Genomic DNA, 21,595 nt, shown 5'->3' on the forward strand with positions numbered 1-21,595 from the left:
TTTTTTTATTTTTTTTATTCAACCGATCACAAAGTGGGAAAAATTCACCGATTTTTGAGAATTCTTCTCCGGTTTTGCAAGTCTCAAAATTTCTGAAAAAGTGTCCTCTTTTTAGATTTCCAAAATATGGTAAGCCTAATATAATAGGGTTACCATACGTCCTCTTTTAAGAGGATTTGTCCTCTTGACTTTTTTGAAAGCGTCCTCGGAGGACGCCCTTTTCTCCTCTTTTTTCAGATTTTGTCCTCTTTGAGAATTTTGGTCAAATTGACGGCCAAAATCGACTGAGATGCCGTAAATCAGCACTGAAGTCACGCTCAGGCGGGTGTTTCAGGAGCTGAACCGTAGGTGACCTTTTTTCCAGTCAACCACCGCATAATGTGAAGGAAAACACTGTATTTTGGGCCCCGAGCGTTAAAGTTGACTTTTTTTCAGTCAACCGACCACGAGTGTGAAAAATATACCACCATTTCAGGATTTTCCACCGGCTTCGCATGTCTGAAAATTCTGAAAAAGTGTCCTCTTTTCAGATTTCCAAAATATGGTAACCCTAAATTAAAAGTAGTACTTATAGATACTGACCTCTACAATCTACATGCTACAAATCTTATATGCGGCCGAAACTGACTAAAAGATCGATGTCCGATGATTTATTGCCGTATAAGATACGTCATTCATTAACGATTACATGTGTAGATATGTCGTATATATATATTAACAATATACATCGATGTTTGCATTTCTGTGATACTGACGAGGTTTAGGTGTTGCTTGCTTGCGCTGTTCTTTTCTTCCATTCGTTTTTGTCCCGTTTCTTCTCTGACTCATCCGGAACTACTATTTTCAGTTTAGCCACGGCCGTCCTCTCGTAGACCACGAGTCGCTGCAGCGTCTCCATCCTCTCCAATTCATCGGGAAAATCCAGCGCCCTGCGACAAGCGTACTGCCCGTTACGCGACCAGTCCAAAGCCTCTATAGTGTTCCCGCAGTCTATCAGGTACTCCACGTACAGCGCCAGCGTCAAGGCGTACGAGCGTTGCTTTACTTTCTGCAGGTTGAGCCTCGTCATGCGCTTCATCAGCGACTTGAAGAAGGCGTCCGTTTCGGGACTCTTGTCCGACGCTAGCTCGCAGATTCCGTGACTGCAGTCGCAAATGATTTTGACAGCTGTGGCCTTTTTCGCATGTTTAATCTTCGACGTGGCGAACTTCAACGTGGCGAAAAGGCGGCGGAGAAACTTCAAGGGTTGATTGTGGCATGACCTTAAAATTCAAATGGAGAGTGTCTTCTAGATAAGTGCTGTTGTTGAATACTACCTTGAATGTCTACCTTCGTCTGTGCATGCAAAATATATGTGTTATGTTGTATTATATCATGTTATATATGATGGTATGTACAATGTACATACCCACCGTATAAAATTATGTATTGTTATCGACGTAGTGTATAGGCCTACTCAATGTGAACTGCTTCTTTCATACGTAGGCCCACATAACAATGTTGAAAACATGAGAATAGTTAAGATCTGACTGAAAAAATGAAAATTTTATTAAATTTTTTTTTCTATCAATCTGAAAAATACAGTTCGAAATTTGAAAATTGGACAAAAGCTGTATACTTTGATTCGACCGTGACGATGTATGTCGATTCCCTCGTCGTCTCCTAGTCGACCTTGCCATATTTTCATATTTATTGGTGTGATAAACAAAAGCCTATCTATCTATAGATACCTGCTGCCAAACTTGAGCATGTGGTAACCCTTCCAACCAACGGAATTGATCATACTCATGACCATGTCGGAGTACTCATCACTGCTGGCAAATTTCTCCACGTTTTGAGCCATGGCGGCATGCACTACCATCCACCCGACGCGATGACTCGGCGTGTCTAGCAACCTGCCCCAGAAGAACAGTTGCGTGGTGCTAAATGACTTTAAACACCGCAGGATAGCTTCGATGGTGGCCATCACAGCCTTCATTTTCGTCGAATGCAGCTGACACTCCGCTAAAAGAACCAGGCAGTCCAATTCCAGCGGAGATTGATAACGCTCGATGTCTCGAAGCTTCGCGACAGCCCCGTCGTAGTCTTGTTTCACGTATCTTACGAAGGCGATGTCTTGACGTATAGAAAAAATGGATTTGTGATCGAGAGTTACAATTTCCTAATGAGTTGCGCCGCTGTAGGATATGTAGAGCGGAATTGGGAAGGAATATAATAATGCGAAACGAAAATTTGATGGAATTATTCATACAGAATATACTCAGATCAGGTCCGTAACAAAGATCACGTAGGTTTCGTCTTACTTACCAGCCGAGTCATGATTCGATTTCTTATTGACTCGACTTAACTCGAGTCATTTTCTTGAAAATGGAAAATAACTCCACACGACTTGAGTCAATTTGGGTATTGACTCGACTTGTACTAAAGTCATTTCGCACGATTCGACCTAGTCATACGACTGGAGACATAGGCGCCGAGTTACGGAGTGGCACATTTATGGGGTGGCGGCCACCCCATACAATAAGATTAATCGCCCGCCGTCTGCGATTTTAAATCATTAGCGCTGTCAATTATCGAGTCCGTGATAGCGCGTAGATGCCAACTATTTACCATTCACTGATACGCGCGCGAATAATTGAATACGCAGCTTCGTCGGCGAAGTGCTTAAAACGCCTCAATAAATTGTAATCCGTGATTAGTAATCAGACAATCGAAGCAACTTCGTTTACGACGTCGATTTCGACACGCTTGCGCTGCGAAACACCATATTGTCTCTCGAGCAGACCAGCGAATTCACGTTCTCCTTCTCTTAATTAAATTGCATTTGTGCCCATATTCGTTTACAAAATAATTCTTGAGTTAGATCGGTGATAGTCTCTTTAATTAGAGGCTTGGAGCGCGAAATAGGACAATGTGTCTGTGTATGCCTGCGAATCGAAAGTCATTCACGCGCAAAGTTGGCATAATCATCATTCTAACAAGGCTGTGCCAACTTTTATCGGGAAACGCAACAATGCAGCTCCAACGTCGTTATAATGAGCAAACAATTGTCGCCGCGATGTCAACTCGGAACCCCATTATGTAGGGTTACCATATTTTGGAATCGGGAAAGGAGGACACTTTTTCAAAATTTTCAAACCCAGAATTCCGGAGAACAATCAAAAATCTTTCTCGCCAGCGCCCAAAATACAAATTTTTCTTTCACGTGTGCAGGTGGTTGACTAAAAAATAAAAATAAGGTCATCTTTCCGGCTCGGCTTCCGAAATACCCGCCGGAGCTCTACATCGGTGCTAATTTACGGTATATTACTCCAATTTGTCTGTTAATTTGACCAAAATTCTCAAAAAAGAGGACAAAATCTCAAAAAGAAGGACATTTGGGCGTCCTCGGAGGATATTTTAAAATACCTGAAAAAGGAAGACAAATCCTCCTAAAGGAGGACGTATGGTAACCCTACAACATTATGCTGTACGAATCACTAATTAGATGCACGCTTTCACGTTTGCTATCATCTGTAGGCTACTAATTCTTGTCTGCTTTATACATTCGTATTCCCTCGGTATCTCTTGTCAGTGTTTGATTTGGTATTAATACTGCGCTTTGTGCAGTACACGGCGTTGAATTACGTTGTCGAATATTGATGCAACACGAGATTCTAGGTGGCGCAAATTCTGAATTTATTCGATTAGTTCGAACGCGAGTCTTTTATGTTCCAATAAACTTCATTGTTGGACGCACTCTATCGAGCGCAACCATATCGCAACCATTTCTATTGATAAGGTCGCGGCATGCGCCCATATTGCTCATGCTGCAATAACATGTGGGTAATTAAAAGCGCACCATTTTACGGTCAAATTCGACTGCTTGATCGGGGCCTACGTAGGCCGTAGGCTCCGGGCTGACATTAAACAGCTCGTTGTCGGCATTAAAATTCCAGGTGCGTAGCCAAGGAGTTTCTCATTTTAAACTAGAAATTCCGTCCTTTTGAAATGCCAATTCACTAATTCGTATTATCGATGCTGCGTCCGGCAAATTATCGAGAATCATTTGTATGTGAAATGGGTCACCGATATTTCATGTGCACTATCGTCGGTGGTTTGATTTAGTGCGTCCACATGCAGGCCTGCTACCGTCTGCACAAACACTTTCGCCAAGCAGTAACAATCTCTGAGTGTAATATTGTTTGTGTTTATGTATCTTTTTGATTAAAACTTATGCCCGTGTCTGAACAATCTGGGCTCGTTGCCATTGCCGAGTCTGGGTATGTAGATTGTAGGTGTGACAAGTGCACCCTGTAATTGTAATTATTGCAGGTTTGCGGCGTGTCTGCAATTTCGTTATCAGCGCAACCTTGCCGGCCGATTCTACAGTCCGATGAAATTGACCTCTACTATGTATTCCGCACAGCGTACTGATGCTCATTTTAGCAAACTATCGATCCTTATTAGATGTACTAATTTGACCTCATCGTTAGAAACGTATATTTCATCTCGCGCTCCGAGAAACATCATCTTCTATCGCGATTTCACGACCAAATAGACGTTCACCTTTTACAAATTAAAGTGCAATATTTGCATCGATGAGGGCCGCAATACGCGTTTAAAATATTTTGTGAACCATTTTTGTGATAAATATTCTCGGAGCGCAAGGTTTAACAGTGTTTTATTGTGTGTGCCAGCTAGTTGGAATTTATTCCAGTGCCAATAATATTAATCCAATTTTTCTTTGCGAACGTAAATCGGGAAATGCAGCAATGCAGTCAAAATCGATGTTTTAATCAGCAACCAATGTGGCGATGCGAGCTTATACACACTACCAAGTAAAAAGCTATTGTGTTGGCGATAAGGGATAATTACTGATTGGCCGCGCGCGTTTGTAATCATAATTCTTGTCTGTCTTTCGTGTTCCAGAATTGTCTCGCTGTGTTACTGCTCAGTCCAGCGACGAATGCCGAGTGCGCGGCAAGTAATGACCTAATTTTGAAATCGTCTAAAGGCCTCTGCACACTGACCTCGCGACGCAACATCGCGAGTTGCGCGTTGCGAGTTGCGAGTCGTAAGCCGCGAAGCTATGCACACTGGTCCCGGCAGTGCCCACAAGCGGCAACTACAGCTCTTGCGCGTTCTGTCCGAAGTCTCGCAATGGATACACATTGCACAGCTCCCGATAGATCGCTAAATGAATATTTCGATGGGTATACATGGGTTTGTCAATGAATAAGATGACGTCTTATATGCACAGTTGCACGCACTTTTCCATTAACGAACCAATATCATATTTCAATGCTGAAAACGCATAATCTGGGTGACCCAGTTAAAGGCGCTCTTTCCGGTTGCCGATCCAAATTTCTGGAGTTCTAGCTGTAGCCTATTATGCTACAGACACCAAGCCTTTCTGTATTCCACTGCCTCAGTGACTGCATCAACTGTCAAGCACTCATACATTAATTTCTCGATATGATAGAGGAAAACATTCAAATGCATTATAATTTTATTGTAAATGAATTAAGTCTTAACAATATTCAAATATAACTCTGGGATTCTTTCCTTTTCAATCTTCGATTCGCCCTCAGTTATCAAGCATGGAAACTGATCCGTAGGCCTGGTTGATTCATTCTCCATAACGATGCATAGTCCATTTCTGACTTATAATATTAGCCACTACAATTCGTACCGAAGTCTGATAAAGAGGAGAATAGACGAAATCTAACATCAAGAGTTACACTGCTGCTACCTAGTCAACAAAAAGATTTTCAGACGTCGTGTACTGAGATGTACCGGTATCTGAAATATACATCAGTGAACCCATGACATACCACGATTATATGTACCTGCTTAACCCAGTTTCCAACCAATGTACTCTGTACAGGTTAAAATGAATCAGACAAGGTATATTTTTAATAAATCCACCTGTAGACATACAATGACTGAGAGTTTCGCGGTATCGGTACTGCCGGAGCTGGTTGGCCTTTGGTAATTACCAAGTACCGGTACTGCTTACAGTAGAATGCGCTCTTGCAGTTAAGCTTCAAGTTTTAAAATGGCCTCAAATCAGTCTAAGTTCAATGAGGAAACAATTATAGATGCCAAAACACGCAATACCCGGACAAACTATTGCGGTGACATAGAGCTAACGATCAGTAACTGCTGACCACGTGACCAGTCGCTCGCAACTCGCGACAAAGTTGAAAATTTTCAACTTTGTCGCGGAGTTGCGCAACCCTGTCGCAGACGGCATGTTGCGAGTTGCCGGCGACTGGTTCTATACCAATACCGAGAAAACCATTACCGAGAATGGACGTTACCGAGAATGCCATTACCGAGAATGGACATTACCGAGAACGGACATTACCGAGAATGGTCATTCCGAGAATGGACACCACCGAGAATGGACATTACCGAGAATGGCCAATGTCAAGAATATAGCTTACTGGGACTGACGTTGCCGAGAAATGTATACCTGAGCATCGATACCCAATGTGGCAACGCCGTGATGCACTCACACGACCTGTGCATATGCATAACATGCCTGCATTGCATATATTGCATTCTCGGTAATGTCCATTCTCTGTGGTGTCCATTCTCGGTAATGTCCATTCTCTGTGGTGTCCATTCTCGGTAATGTCCATTCTCGGTGGTGTCCATTCTCGGTAATGGCATTCTCGGTAATGGTTTTCTCGGTATTGTCCGGACACCCCGGCGACTCCGGTCTGCATGGTCCAGTCGCAGACAGGCGCGATTCTCTCGTTTTATCGGGTCGCGAGCTCAGTGTGCAGAGGCCTTTAGCGGGAGATCGCGTCGCGTTACATTGTGCGATATGCGTTCACACTGCACACTGCACAGAAGAACCTCGCTAATTGGTCGCGGTCGCGCGTAGCACTGATAATACGACTTGTTGAATTACAACTGAATATTAGGATCAGAATGGTCATTCCAAAAGGACGGGGTTTTGCGTTTCAAAAGGAAAATAAATAACATACTATATGACTTGAACTAGGACTCGAGTCTTAACACGATGACTCAAGTCTTCACACGATGACTCGGACACGGTCCGTTGCTCCTTGACTTAAGCACGTACCAGACTCGGTGGTGAATACAAAATGATTCGACTTGAGTCGAGTCAAAACTACAACACTGGTCAACACATATTCTTAGCAGACAAAGTAAGAGTGGTTTTAGGGGTTCTGAGGGGCACTGATTCCGAATATGACCTAAGTTTTTTCAAATTGGCTCTTGTTTTGGAGGTAACCCACGGGGCTATTTTGACAAAAATATCCCATTTTCACTGTAATGGCTTGATAGAAAAACGACTCAGTCGTACTATAAAGTTTAGAAATTCAATCTACTTGTTATTTTTACACAGAGAAGACTCTCTTTTAAATCAAAATACAGCAACAGCACTATATTTAGGGGTGTTAGATTGATCTTAGTTATAGACTTTCACGGATATCTTGTACGTAAATAAACTCCAGTCATGTATATAAGTATTTACCTAGATATTCAAATAAAGTGGCATTAATTCAATCAGTTTTACGTCAACCACCTATTGTAAATTTGAAATAATCAATTGAAATATAATATTATTCATTTATTTTGAAGCACAATTGTTTTTTTTACGATTTTCGCCTGTAAGCAATTTAGTGCGGTTTCTCGAAAGTTTCCAGCAATGGTCTGCCCTAATCAACGAATTACTTCTACTTTTTGGAAGTACTCAAGTAGTTTTCCTCTACTTCTAGAACTTGCTCAAGTAGATCTGATTTTCTCTACTTCTACTTCTACTTCGTAATATTTTGTGATCTACTTACTTACTTTCGCTATTTTTTCATTTTTCAAGTAGAAGTAGTTTAATCCCCGAATACGAAAGATAGCATGAGGAATTTCCGGGCTGTTTTCACAGAGTACCAACATTTATTATTCATAAAAGTCAAGTAAAGCCCAGATATTTTGTTGCGCTTCACGCACAGTAGTTATGAAGTGACAAATATGTTTTCATGCAAGTATCAGTGAATATTATTTATAGGCGCCGGATTGCTTGATTCCGCTCACACCGCATTGTCACCCATATCAAATATTTAATCACAGTAAATAAGGCCCACCATAAGATTTGAAACTACCGTTTCGCAATCTAGCAATTACCTATCATACCGTAATCTAGCAGCCCATGACTTGTCCTGCTAATCTGAAAAATCCATCTTTTTTGAACGTTACACCTGTTTTAGCAGATCACCTTCGAAGCTTTATGGAGAAAAGACATGAAATACATTTTCCGCTTTTTAGAAGTGGTATTTATATTTCACTTTCAATTCCGAGTATCATACTTTGAGTTCTAATTACTTTCGGTTCTTTTGACTGCAGAACATACATGTTGAAGAATAATAGCAAGTGTAGTAATGCCTCTATTTTCCGGAAATGATGCTACGGTACACTAAATATAAATTTTACGATCTACAATATTTGTTATTAACGTATACTAATCGCGCAAAGTGTTGAAACCGTATCCGACACAACTTCTCCGTATTGTTCTTCGCCTAAACTTGGGGCCTTATAATATGGGGTAGGACACCATGGCATGATATTCCCTGAAACGGGATCTTCTAGTAAACAAAGGGTTAGTGTCGCATTTTCATATCAATACTATCATTTGCATTTCATGATGCGAAAGAATGCTTATTCTGTTGAAAATTGATACCTCCTGGGATGCATCAATATGAATCAAGCTCGGCACCTTTTGCATAGCTCAATTCGCAGCTTTTGACAGTCCATGCGAACGAATTACGGCCGTTCACAAATACTTACTTACTTGAGTAGATTTAAAGTCAGTCAACTCTACTTCTACTTCAAGTAGTTTAAGGTTGCATATGGAAGAAGTACTTCTATTTGTACTTGAGTAGATTTTTTCTTCGCCACCTCTACTTCTACTTGAGTAGCTTTCTTGACTACTTTGACGACCTCTGGCCCTAATATCTTTCTTTTGTTGTTTTGATGTGTTGGTGGAACCTCTCCCCTTACTAATCAACAAGATCTTCAGGAAATATATCAAGATGATTGAACTGGAAGTGAACTTTTTTACTCATGTTTGCTCCAAGTTCTCCATATGCAGATACGAATTTTCGGACCAACTGTTTGTAGTTGGGTGCTTCGTGATCATCTAAAACGTTTTATTTACTACATCTTAGGATAAATTTCTTGCAGTGAACTCCTTCCTAAAATGAAATTGGAATCCTTCATCCGTGTTCAAATCTGAAATCTATCAAATATATCAGATTTAAGCTTCTGGTTTGATAGGGATACTGTAGGTAGCCTATACCCACTTTGTTGACTCGGGGAAAATTATCCATTTACAAGTCAAAAGAAATGAGACCCATATAAGTATTGTAGTTAAGCTTTTAAACGACAAATTTTATAGCTTTATACTCCTCTTTAATCTTGGTATAATGACCAATTGATACAGAAGAATATGAATTGCCGTTGTGCAAAATTACAATTTTTAATCTTTACAAACTGCTTTTTTGACAAAGAAATATTCCGTACCAGGTCATGTTATTATTGATAGAATGACTGAGAACAACATGAGGGTTCTTCATTGTCAATTATCTATTAATGCGCAGTATAAAATTAGAAAGAAAAAAACACGATTTTCTTTCTATCAAGTGAAATATTCCGGGGTAAATAATACAGTAATTTTGGGCTTTTAAGGGGTATAAATGTCTTATGAACAAGAGCCAATCAGGCAAGACTGATGTGATATTCGTAATCAGCAACCTCGAAAACCCCAGAAACGGCTCTCAGATGTTCTGCTAAAACCGTTTTTTTCACTTTGTTGACCAGTGTGATAGAACAATTGATTTGTGACTCGAAACCTCGTAACTTGCTTACAACTCTGCTACTTAACTAAAGTGGTTTTGCTTTTTCACTGTACTTGCACCTCTACTTGACAGTTTTTTAGGCATATATTCTTTTTTTGTATGCTTTGGATTTTGAAAGGTGAACTGTTTGGGGACATGTTTGTGTCACTTTCATTAGTGGAATAGTCATTACATCTGTGTTACTTTTCGCGTTGACGGCGCTGTAGCCTTGTCAGCATTGATGAAGGCTCAAGCTTATTTACAGGCACATGGTATTAATCCGAATAGAATTAGTGATCCTATAACATGCACTATTGCGCATGCGCACATATATAGGTCTATATATATGGAGCTTACCTCTGAGATACGCAAGTTTATGCCTCACGAATTTGTATTGATCTTCAGTGGATGATTGGTCGCGTGATTCAAGTCTGTAGTCACCTATAGAAATAGTCGGTATGTGATTGCTATTTACGGCCGATTGATCGGAACTAGTCATTTGGTTCCGAGCCTGGGTCTTCGAAGTCTTGCATCTGGTATGCAAAGCGGAACCAATTGTATTGACAACTTACAGCGCATCGCACGTCTGTCCGGCGGCTCTTCCGTTGAATCATCGTTGCGAAGTTTCCTATATCTTCTCATACCTCCGTTCATTTATCGGATGACGTTACATATACAGGTATACACCCATTTCTTGACAGAAAGTTAAAACATTAGAATGCTTCACAAGGTATTGAACCATTCCCATAGACCAGGGGTGGGCAAACTTTTGAGCTCGCGGGCCGCATTCAACATCTGAATCCATTCGCGGGCCGCACTAAATAAAATTGGGATTATAAACCAAAACGCAATATTGATATTTGATTCTATAGTGCGGATATGGAAATAATATATATGCTTATTTAAAACAAACCAAACATTGCTTTGATGATATCGTACAGTGGCGAGATTTAATAGGCTGGTCGAGACCTCAATAACAATTTGTCAAAACTATAGAGATGAAAGTCGGTTGTCCCGATTCTTAGAACAGGATTGAAATTTATATCTGTGAGCAGCGATGTGTTCATAGATTTACTAATTCCACTTTTGGTTCAGTTCCAGGACACACAATTCTGACAGCACATAACCTTGTTAGCTTCAAACACGCTTCTTCCTTCTACTATGTGTAGATCAAATATAAATACCCCAAATTCTACGCATACAGAGAACGAATCTACGTAAGACACGCGCGAATCGGTTTTTATAAGCACATCACTGACATAATTAAAACTGGAGTGGTTAATCTGAAATCACACTCGTGATCCGAATTATGTCAATCTCGTTTAGGATTCCTGTGATGTTTAGCAGTTGAAACATTTTAAACTGCGTATGGGCCTTGAGATCGGGCTGTCACGTCAGAAATCAAACATAAAAAATAATATAGGAGTATTAACCTTAGAACAGTGTTTCTCAAACTTTTTAAGACACGCCCCCCTTTATGATGATGGTGAAGGATTTCGACCCCCCTTATCGCCATATCACAAAACGCCACCAGGATGCTAGCAAACCTAACGGATAGTTTGATGGCCTGGAAGGTTACCACTGGGGATGAGAGATTTTTGAATTCGAAATTCAGACTAAATACAGAGCATCAATTATGAATTGGATGTAAATCGCGCAGAGCGCGAAAAAAATTTTCAGTTGAGCTCAGCTTCGCGCCCCCTTCAGATGCCTTCACGCCCCCAGTTTGAGACTCACTGCCTTAGAATTATCATGGTGAAATATACTATAAGAACAAGTTAAATCAAGTCCCTGCATTAATTCGATTTTCCGTACGCATTTTATCAATATTTTTAATAATTTGCTTTAGACTCTCGCGGGCCGCACAGAACGGTGTTGCGGGCCGCATGCGGCCCGCGGGACGTAGTTTGCCCACCCCTGCCATAGACAGTCTTTTCATAAAGATATAAGATGTCGTGGACTGTATGTCTTTAGTGCTTCTGTGATGCACTTATATTTAGCTTTTTATTATAATATACCTTACCATCTTTTTATAGAGGGCATTTGAGATCGTTTCGAGTGGTTCTATAGCACCGTGAGTCGGAGTAGCGAGTATTTAACCCCTAGCTCCATCCAATTATGTTTTCTCGATTTCGACTGCAACTCCGGCTCAAAATAAGAGAAAAATTACCGAATAACCGACTCTAAAGCATTGGCATTAACATACATAATACCAGAGAGTACTGTGGCCGACATCGAAAAATTTCGCGTCCAGACTTTTATTATCGTACTGATTTTAGGGAATATTATTTTTGCGTGTCGAAATTGTTAAACTTCTGTCCCAGATGCATAATTGCAGAATCCCTGATAGGCTACAATGGAATTGAACAACAATTGAATATTGGCTGATTACCTCTATTGCTATCAAATTGTTCTCTTTCCCTTACTAATATTTTTATTATGTTGGCATTCGTCTCAATTACATTACTAATTTCCTAGTCGCAGTCACTGAAGTTCGCGTAGGCCTATACGACGCGTAGTGCACACAACACATCCTTTCTTTATTTCTGTATTGCTGCTCTCAACACAAGAACAAGTGCTACATGAAGGTAAATGAAATCCTATTCTAGAATTCCTGATGCATGTAATGCTATGTGATGATTATTGACATGCACGCAATTGCGTATACTCCTGTGATAGGTCAAGGCAGGTGAGGCATTCAAATTCACGATAATCTGCAATCGCATGGGCAACAAGATTACTTGAAATTTTAAGTCTTTTAATAACTGTTGGCTGATGGAATATCGATTTTGTGATTATCGAACACGGACACGGGGCCAAAGCATAACGCTACATTGAGTGAACAGTTGTGAGCTGTCAAGCATCATGTTCCCGTCAATTTCAAATTGATCAATGAGTGACAAGACGCATGTATATTTGTCATTAGAGCGCGAGACTTTTCTTGCTGAATAATTTGGATGGTTTAGGAAATCGGTGCAGGTAATACTTATTAGGAATTATTGGTAATTTGTGAATAAAAAAGTACCGCATCGGCACGTAATTTTGACCACTCGTCACTTGGCAATAAGATTGGTTGTAACAAATCAGGGAACGACTATATATCAATGAACGGGATAGCAAAACTGGTCGTGGAAATAAGTTACGAGGCCAATGGTGTCTGTGCTAATGTAACTAACGATTTCATATCATGAATTTTTTTCCAAGAGCACTAGTACGGTGCTATAAAATATCGTACCGTATTGGCATAATTGCTGACATTCTCCAATACAACAAAGAAAAGTCTGTTTGTTTGAGGTATTCATGATGTTTGTCGACTACTATCGTCATTTACACCAGGCCGATATTCTTCATTTTCATTTCGTAGCTTCCGACTTTTAGAACAAAAGCCTGTATTGCGTTTCATAATAACGATAGTGATGTTTTCTTCATGTGCTTTATTTTTATGTGGGTTTGTGTTAGCGTCCGGATAAATACATTGCTAATTAATGAAAAATATATGAAGCTGAGTAGTTATAAATTAGTCAACTTCATTCAAATATCCTTGTTAAAATGATGGTGACATGATTCGCTAATGAAATAATTTCCACGTTGAGATCGACAAAACGAAGTAATAAGCATAAATTTGCTAAGTGCTGATGGTCAATATCTGGGAGCATGTATTATTGTGCCAATGAAGCCGTTTCCTTCACAACGTATTATGATATTTGCTTTTCACAACTCACAGACGCATGACAAACAAACTACGACTGATGAGGGGCTCTTTTCTGTGCGACTTTACTGCGGAGTCACTTTGTCCTTCAGATATATCTTCGTAATGAGCCAAGGCCACCTAACCATCGGTGTACGGCGAATGCCATGTAATAATTTAGTTTAGAATCAAGACAGATATTCCCCCTATCAGATATTATCATTCTGTATTTTGAAACCACGTCATATCATTCTCGGAATTTAAATATGAGCCTCTCATTCACTTGATCGAGCCCAGTGTCAATGCATTTTACTAAACTTTGAAAAGAAGATATCTGATGTCATATTGGAAAAGCCCTGCCCAGTTATTATGACAATTTCAAACAAAAAGTCTACTTGAAATACTCGAAAACTACTCTATGTTCTACGAAATTAAAGAGTAGGAAGTATATAGTTTTGGAAATTGCAAATAGTGGAAAAACATATAAACTCTTTATTAAGTATAGTGAAAGTAGGCAAAAAATACTTGAGTACCCCCCAAAATACGGAGTACTTCGTGGCTGACCATCTCTGGCTCAAACATGGCTCCGACAACCAGGACCAAATGAACCTTGGAAGTTACCTGCGTTTGGAACCGCACACAATTAACCGATATCATAGACGCTAGGGCTAGAACATAGAGTTTGACATATCGCGAGCAGTAGCCTAATTGTCGGTTGCGACTTCCCGACCTAAGCTGTCTGCTCTGACACGCTGTGGTAGGAAATCAGTTCATCATCGTCATTGATTAGTATTAATAACGTAGCAGGCACAATCTTGATATTGTAGGGTATTACAGCACGATAATTCGCGTGTCCGCCACTTGTCTCACCAGTGCCAGATGATCTCAGAACAATAAAGCATCCGAACATTTGATAAATATATTCCTGGTTTTTCCAGGATGTTGCTTCTCCTGATAAAGGTACATAATTTCGAAACTGATTCGTGACCTTTAAGGGAGCTCATTACGCGCTTATTGGTACTTAATTATCACGTAATTCCGTCAATTACTAAGAGATCTTTGTTTTGAACACTGGCAGCATTCCTAAGTGATTATATTGAAGCATTAAGCATAAGTGCTACAAGTAATACCACGTCATTGTGACACAAATGGTGATCTATGTATAGCTACAATTATTGACCGAAAAGAGCAGTTGACAGTAATGGTAGGTCGAGTTTATCAATTGGTGAGAGAAATAGTTTACAACAAACTATATATATTCTGTCACAAAATCTCCCCGTAAGGCGATACCGTTTGCGGGTACAAAGGTGCGAGCCGCTTCGACTTGTTGTCCTTTTGAAAGCACGGAGCAATTTCGGACCTTGGTTCGAATATACAAATTGCTCTGATCAGACGTTTCGCCTAGGGTTGCTATTTCAGGCAAAACTTTCCTCGGATAATGTGATTTGCGTGGAAAATAACATCACTGTTTTGTGTTTTTTTTCAATAGAAACACTTTCCCAGCAGGATGAAGGTCTTGAGGTTGTCTGTAATAGTCATCTTTTTGATCGTCATCATCGTTCAAGATTCAGGTACGTTGACCTAGAGACTTATAGAAATGCATAGGCATAACTTGCGCTCCCGACCAGAAACGAGCACCACTGAATCGAGCTGACCCTCTTGCTCAGTTTTGTTGTGATCACGGGTGATAGCCTTTCCCGTAGTAAAGAGCAGGCGTGGGCAAAATAGATTACCTGTCTGTTTCGCCGCCAAGCATATCCAAATTTTCGCGTACCACCGACTCGCTGAGTTAGATTGTGTACTCTTTACGCGAGCGCAAGGACAATAATGTAAGTTACACTTAGAGAAATATATATTTCTTTATTGCTACCCGGAACTATGACGTACAGCTATACTATGTGAAAATGCTCTGGCGTGATCGCTACACTAAATGTCGTGCCTGCGCGAATATACGTGGCGCGAATATACGTGTTAACTTTGGGGTTATAAAGTTGCATGCTTAACCGCCATTTCCCATTTCCCCGCATACTTAAATATAGGACAACATCCAAAACGTTGCCAATATCTTCCTAAAATTATGTCCAGCAATACTCAATTTAGAGTTCTGGTAGAGTATATTATACTTGATGCCGCACTTTTTACGCACGTTTGTAACTGCAACTACATTACAATGACAACCCGATCGCGATAGTGTGCGATCCACAATTTTACCAATTCTGCGGGTGTTGCATAAGTTTGCGCAAGTGTATGTCTAGCTATTTCGCTACAATTTCAATAATTGAACGAGAGACCAGTGTTTTACCGGAGCTACAATAGTAGATCCAAAAATATAGCCTAATTAGTGCACTTCAAGCCAAGTCTCGGCTACTCTGCTAAAACCTAAGGGCGAGTGTTTCAAACAGAAATCATGTCGCCAAGGAAACCTAATAGCACGACCCGACAGAAATAATTACTTGCCAATAACCCCGTCCACTTTGCGATTATCAAAATGATTCTTCGTAGCTACATTGAACACGAGACGCGTTGTCTGGCTTTTGTTACAATGCCACTTGCAGACTCTGAAGCGAATCCATCCTTATGCTGACTTCAGACCTGCTTAAAAGATTAGCACGGACCTCATAACCGATCAGCCCTGTTGTTGTGGTATCTGGTGGTTAGAACATGGTTTCAGATAACAGTAATGCTATCAAATTTTCTTCGTCACAGAATCTACCAGGAGGGGAAGTTCAGCAAATGATGGACATGAAGTAAGCTATTCGTATTTCTCTCTCTCTATTTATAAACATTTGCAATGATATTGTGATCCAAACTGTTTAGTTTTCAAGTTTGGATTCCTTAGCAATCAGAAGTGGTGAAAGCAGTCAGCACTTCTCTTGAAGTCGAAGTAGGAGGGATACCGTGAATTTTACTCATTGTAAAGTAGAAGTAACAATATCCAAGACACGCGACAAAACTACTTCAAGTGGAAGTCGAAAATGATGGGCACGAAAAGTATTCACAGATGGTCTTTCCGAAAGTAGATTGGGTCGAGACGTCACGTTCTTTCAGTAGCCAATCACAGGAGGGTACTATCGAAATTGTAGGTTGCATCCCAACGACTGAAGCGCAAGGACCAACGGCACCGCAAATATAGCAACACTTTACGAATATATATTCGTTTACTGTGATACATGTTTACTTAGCAGGTTGTTGATAGTTTCTCTCGTAAAAGTGGTGCAAACTTTTCCTTATACCAATTTATATCTTACAAAGTCAATGGCATTAAAAGTAATTGGGTGTGCCTTCATCTCTCCACAAATGACAAATTAAAGAAAAATTGTTAACTATACTTGTGCAAGTTGGCAAAATCACTTGAGCGCTCCAGGAAAGTTTTTCGAAACTGACAACCTATGTCAGCAACTTTACTCACCGAAACTTATGTGCATATGCTGAAACCTCTGTATCACGAAATAGGGAAAGAGGCCGAAAGGGTTTTCCGGAAAAGGTTCTTCGAAACTGTCTGGCATCCTAGAGTACCTGAAGAAAATTCGCAATAAGTTTGGACAGCATCGAGGTAAGTATTTAAACGTACCTTGGCACATAACGGTGCGAAGTTCTCGTGCGTTGTTGTTGTTGTTGTTTACGTACACGAGGCCGATATTCTGTTTATTATGATTCCGTATCTGTCGACTTGTAGCACGACCCACTTCTCGTGTGTACTGCTACAGTTTCAATGTAATTAGTCTATGAAGGTATAGCAGTTGTATCATGACAGTAGAGAAGACTTATGATAAGTCTAGCGGACAGTGTAAAATGAAGGTTGAAATGCAATTTTAAAATTCAGATAAGAAAACTGGCACTGGACCAGGGTGGAAGAGACGTCCATGGTGGAATAGATGGAACAGACCTACTGGTTATCCCTGGTATCGAGTATGTGTCAATATCTGTCTTCCTGTGGAAATCATGAAGAGTCACATGATTGATAATAGCCTGAATATAAGAGGCCTATATATAGTAAACATGTAAGCATACGACACTTGAACACGTAGGGTGGAGTAAGGAATAGGGTTATAGTTTTACCGCTACCACCATGGGCTACTACATGTTCATATGTTGTGATCAATGTAGTCAGCGTTTGTACTCAACTAGACGTACAGATGTAAAGAGCTATATTACTACTGAATTATAAGTGAAAGTTGGGATTTACGAGACGTGTAAAAACAACTTGAATTGGAAGTAGAATATAGAATATCTGAAACTAAGAGAGTACAAAATGGAAGTAACAAAGTAAGCATATTCGCATATTGTGTATGTTAATCGCCTACGTTCGGAATTGTCAGAAACCTCTTCCGACTAACAATAAATGACTAATGATGCTATAAATAGGTACAATGTTGTAAATATATTTTCAGAGGTTACTGTGGTGGTTATTTCACGAGGTTCTTATGAAGATATCACACATAAAGGGGATGTAAACTTTTCCCAATACTACTCTTACTATTCAAAATTAAAAAGGTGAAAGTAAGTAGTTTCGTCTAAAAACTGTTCAAGTAGAAGTGGTGGTGGTCTCAAAACATAACCACTTAAGTATCTAGTTGATGTCGGTAAAACTTACACGAGTAATTCGAAAAAGTACTGACCACCTCTGACTATATAACATACAGATCAGATACCATCACCACGCTATCATTTTGCAGCCTACCCCGCCCCCGTTCAGTGACTGGTACATCGCTCCCAATGGATGCTCCTACAAGTACTTTCCCGAGCCCTTGAATTTTGTAGCATCTCGGATGAGATGCAAGATAGATAGGCCCGGGGCGGATCTGGCTGCGCTCGGAGTGCGTCAAGGCGTTGGAAATTATCTGGAGTGAGTTTTTCTTATTTTAATTAGGAATGCCGGCATAAGTACTATTGCTAGCAATACTCCCAGTTTATTCACAATATATTTGATGAAATTTCACCCAAGGTGGCTTCCTAGATATATCCAATCATTTAGAATAGAAAGATCTTCTAGGTGGTATAGCACTTCAATATACAATTGAATAGTATATTCATACTGAAATGGACCCGAATATTTTCGGCCGAAAATCGACGATTACACATGACGAGTATCAGCGGAAAATATTCGGGTTCATTTCAATATAAATATACTATTCAATGGCATATTAAAATAGAAACTGCGTGATCACACAGTGATTTGAAGCTCGAGTGAACTAGTATGATATTCTTGAAAATATCTAGGATTACAGGATGCTAAAGCAAACCTAATACCAGGGATCATCGAATCAGTGAACGTTGATAACACAGCTGTAACCAAGTCACAATGATCCGAGTCCCAACTCCGACGGACATACAGAAGTTTATTTCCAAATGCAAGAAAGTATTGCGGTGAATTGATGGCCTGGCATACGACTATCCGGTCAATTTCACTTAGATAGTTTCGACTCGAGTCAAGTCGAGTCATTTTCAATTCATCGCCTTGTCAAATCCGAGTCCAGGTCAAAGAATGGATAGCTGATTTCGAGTCATAGTGTTAAGACTCGATTCATAGTGTTAAGACTCGTGTCCGAGCCCAATTCAGTGTGGTTATTGTTCAGTTTCCAGCTCACGTAATGTTCCACCCACTTTACTACAACTCTGGTTGGATTATATCGAATCACTCGCGTTCATAATACGGTAAATCTCCTCCTTGTTAACCGTTTCTAGCCCTAATTTTCATGCGCAAGTACTGTTACAAGAAATACCAATAATGTGGAACCTAACTATTCTTTGAAGTTATGCCTGTCTTATGGCCGTCCCCGTCTCGATTCATGCGCAATGACTCGAATACAAGTCGAGTCGAGTCAATATCAGCATTTTGGAAATTGACTCGAGTCAAATGGAGTCACCGAAAATAGCGACTAGAGTCGGACTCGAGACAAGTCATAACTCGAAACATTACAGTCCTGGTTGATACTCAAGATGAAATAAAAGCAACACCGTAAATTTTTTAGTACATGCTGAAGTAGCGATTTATAATATACGTCGCTACTGCTTTAATCGGAAGAAGTAAATGAGAAGTCTGAAAGTACTCAAGTATGCAGTTTCAAAGTAGCAAGATAAATTTCGTCAAGCTGGTGTGGTATTCATGGTGTTTGTCAACCACTATGGTTATTTAAACCAACCAATTTTCTTCATTTATGTTCCGTAAATTCCTACTTGTAGCACGGCCCACTTCTAGGCTTTTATAAGACACCGCTAACACGGCTGAGATCCGTCGCATACTTTTAATCTGGGGCGGCTACTTTCAAAAGTGCAAGATCTGTGTTCGCGGCTAACGAAGAATAACTACTCACACTACAAATAGGTTACATTTTCAAAACAGCATTCAGTAACCTCGATACCGGGGCTATTTCACGCGGTTCTTACGGTTATGTGACTCGTAAAGTTATTCAAACCTATCACATAACTGCTGCTTTCCACTTTTTAAAAAGCAGTAAGCTGGTCCAGTAAAAGTGGAAGTGATCAATGGAAGTAGGCTAAAACTACTTGAGTATTCCTAAAGTATAAAAGTAATTAGCTAATGTCCACTTCTGATATCAAGGAACAGGTATACAAGATGTAACCCATTTCTGAAGATAAAAAAACATTGCGCCGCAGTTAGTAAAATAAGAACGTATTTTCATCATTTCTCATAAATATCTTCAGAGATATAAAAGCGAACACGCAAGCTGCTGCGAACACGTTTTGGGTTGGACTCGGAGACGAGAACAATGACAGCTTGATGGAATGGACAGACGGCGTAAATCCGGCGATTGCCTTTACTCCTGTGCCAGGAGTCTGCTCCGTAACCGGCCCAGCAGGGTTGTTTCTGTATTCATGCAAAGATAGATTATTTCCGCGACTTTGCAGCGTTTGTGGTAGCTCGTGATTTTCTTTTTTCTTCAAGAAATAAATCGCGCATTGTAGACGTCTATCGCGTTTAGTGCTGAACGCGTCACAGTGAATGTAACGATCTATAAATGAGACGACGAAGAAAATGGTGAATAAAACACCGAAAACAGGTTTATGGTTAGGTAGCGTGATTATTCGTCACACGTATAATGGAGAATTTCTTAGTAATCTTAACATATACCATAAAAAACAACTTTGTATTTCATCATGATATCATTCGCTGCATCACTGTGGTAATGTTGGTACAGAAATTCAACACAGAACTCAGAGGAACATCGCAACGTAGCAGAACTATATATCCCAAGGTATTGGGGTTGTAAATAATGGATTTATACGCTTCTGTTACTGAAAAGTGACTGGCCTACAGGCCTAAATTATCGTAAAGTGACAAAGTTATCTATATATGGATGAGATCGCAAACTGCATAAATTTTTGTCTATGGTGTAAAATAGTTTCTGGATTCTAGATTCCACTGATTCTTTGGCAATACTTGATCCAAATGAGGGGTCCTTACGGGCACAAAGTGACTTCAAATCTACGAGAATTTTACTGACGAGTCGTTACAAAATCATGTGCTTAGACATTTCGTAAAACTCAGATAATTTTGAGCGACATCTTACAAATTGCATCAACAGTGTTGTGATTATGATACTAATATAAATCGACAAGAGTGCCGTGGGCCACAAGACAAAAGCACGCTCCAATGCAACTCACATTCAGGTAACATTTCAAAGTCAAACAATTAAATCTGTATATTTACTAATTCCTATAAGTCAGACCAAAAATATTAGAACTCAATCAAAATAACCATACATCTCGACATGGTCGTGCATTTGTACAAATGCTATATATAAGCAGGCACAAGTGACATCTACATTCTGGATTAAGACACTGTGACGCAGTCATATTCTCAAACGCCACTATCAAGGATTTCGATAACTGCTTGCCCCTTCAAATATCGCGTATATTTACCGTGTGTTTCAGACTTCAGTGTGACATTCAGTAACGTCATATGCTCATCGTCACGCTGTTGTTCACAGACAACCTTTGATAACAGTTTGCACCATTCCTAATATCCAGTTTTCACGGTAATTAATCCGGCACTTATACCTAATCTTATTTACGCGATTTTCGATTCGTCACCGGCAGG

General features: G+C 40.0%; 2 protein-coding genes across 2 annotated transcripts; one reads left to right on the forward strand and one right to left on the reverse strand.

Moving 5' to 3' along the window:
- Nucleotides 1-635: 635 nt before the first annotated feature.
- LOC145435797 (uncharacterized) lies at nucleotides 636-10,591 on the reverse strand. Its single transcript, XM_080313072.1, has 4 exons — nucleotides 10,418-10,591; nucleotides 10,203-10,286; nucleotides 1,731-2,115; nucleotides 636-1,262 (listed from the first exon to the last, which is right to left on the reverse strand). The coding sequence occupies exons 1-4, from the start codon at nucleotides 10,497-10,499 to the stop codon at nucleotides 761-763; spliced, it is 1,053 nt and encodes a 350-aa protein (XP_080169198.1). The 5' UTR covers nucleotides 10,500-10,591; the 3' UTR covers nucleotides 636-760.
- Nucleotides 10,592-14,837: 4,246 nt separating this feature from the next.
- Nucleotides 14,838-20,459, forward strand: LOC145439238 (uncharacterized). Its single transcript, XM_080316742.1, has 6 exons — nucleotides 14,838-15,104; nucleotides 16,240-16,280; nucleotides 16,987-17,086; nucleotides 17,357-17,442; nucleotides 18,210-18,379; nucleotides 20,200-20,459. Exons 1-6 carry the CDS (start codon nucleotides 15,041-15,043, stop codon nucleotides 20,420-20,422), a joined length of 684 nt encoding a protein of 227 aa, XP_080172868.1. The 5' UTR covers nucleotides 14,838-15,040; the 3' UTR covers nucleotides 20,423-20,459.
- Nucleotides 20,460-21,595: the final 1,136 nt, after the last annotated feature.

This window comes from Botryllus schlosseri, chromosome 1 (genome assembly GCF_051294905.1).
Source record: "Botryllus schlosseri isolate E-star chromosome 1, Bs_hap1, whole genome shotgun sequence".
Lineage (NCBI taxonomy): Eukaryota > Metazoa > Chordata > Ascidiacea > Stolidobranchia > Styelidae > Botryllus > Botryllus schlosseri.

Coding starts and splice junctions, on each gene's coding strand:
- LOC145435797 (XM_080313072.1), bottom strand. CDS start 10,499: ATGAACGGAGGTATGAGAAGATATAGGAAACTTCGCAACGATGATTCA. Junction 10,287..10,417: donor GGACAGACGTGCGATGCGCT/GTAAGTTGTCAA, acceptor CTATTTCTATAG/GTGACTACAGACTTGAATCA. Junction 2,116..10,202: donor TAAACTTGCGTATCTCAGAG/GTAAGCTCCATA, acceptor CTATACGTCAAG/ACATCGCCTTCGTAAGATAC.
- LOC145439238 (XM_080316742.1), top strand. CDS start 15,041: ATGAAGGTCTTGAGGTTGTCTGTAATAGTCATCTTTTTGATCGTCATC. Junction 15,105..16,239: donor CATCATCGTTCAAGATTCAG/GTACGTTGACCT, acceptor TCTTCGTCACAG/AATCTACCAGGAGGGGAAGT. Junction 17,087..17,356: donor TAAGTTTGGACAGCATCGAG/GTAAGTATTTAA, acceptor TTTAAAATTCAG/ATAAGAAAACTGGCACTGGA.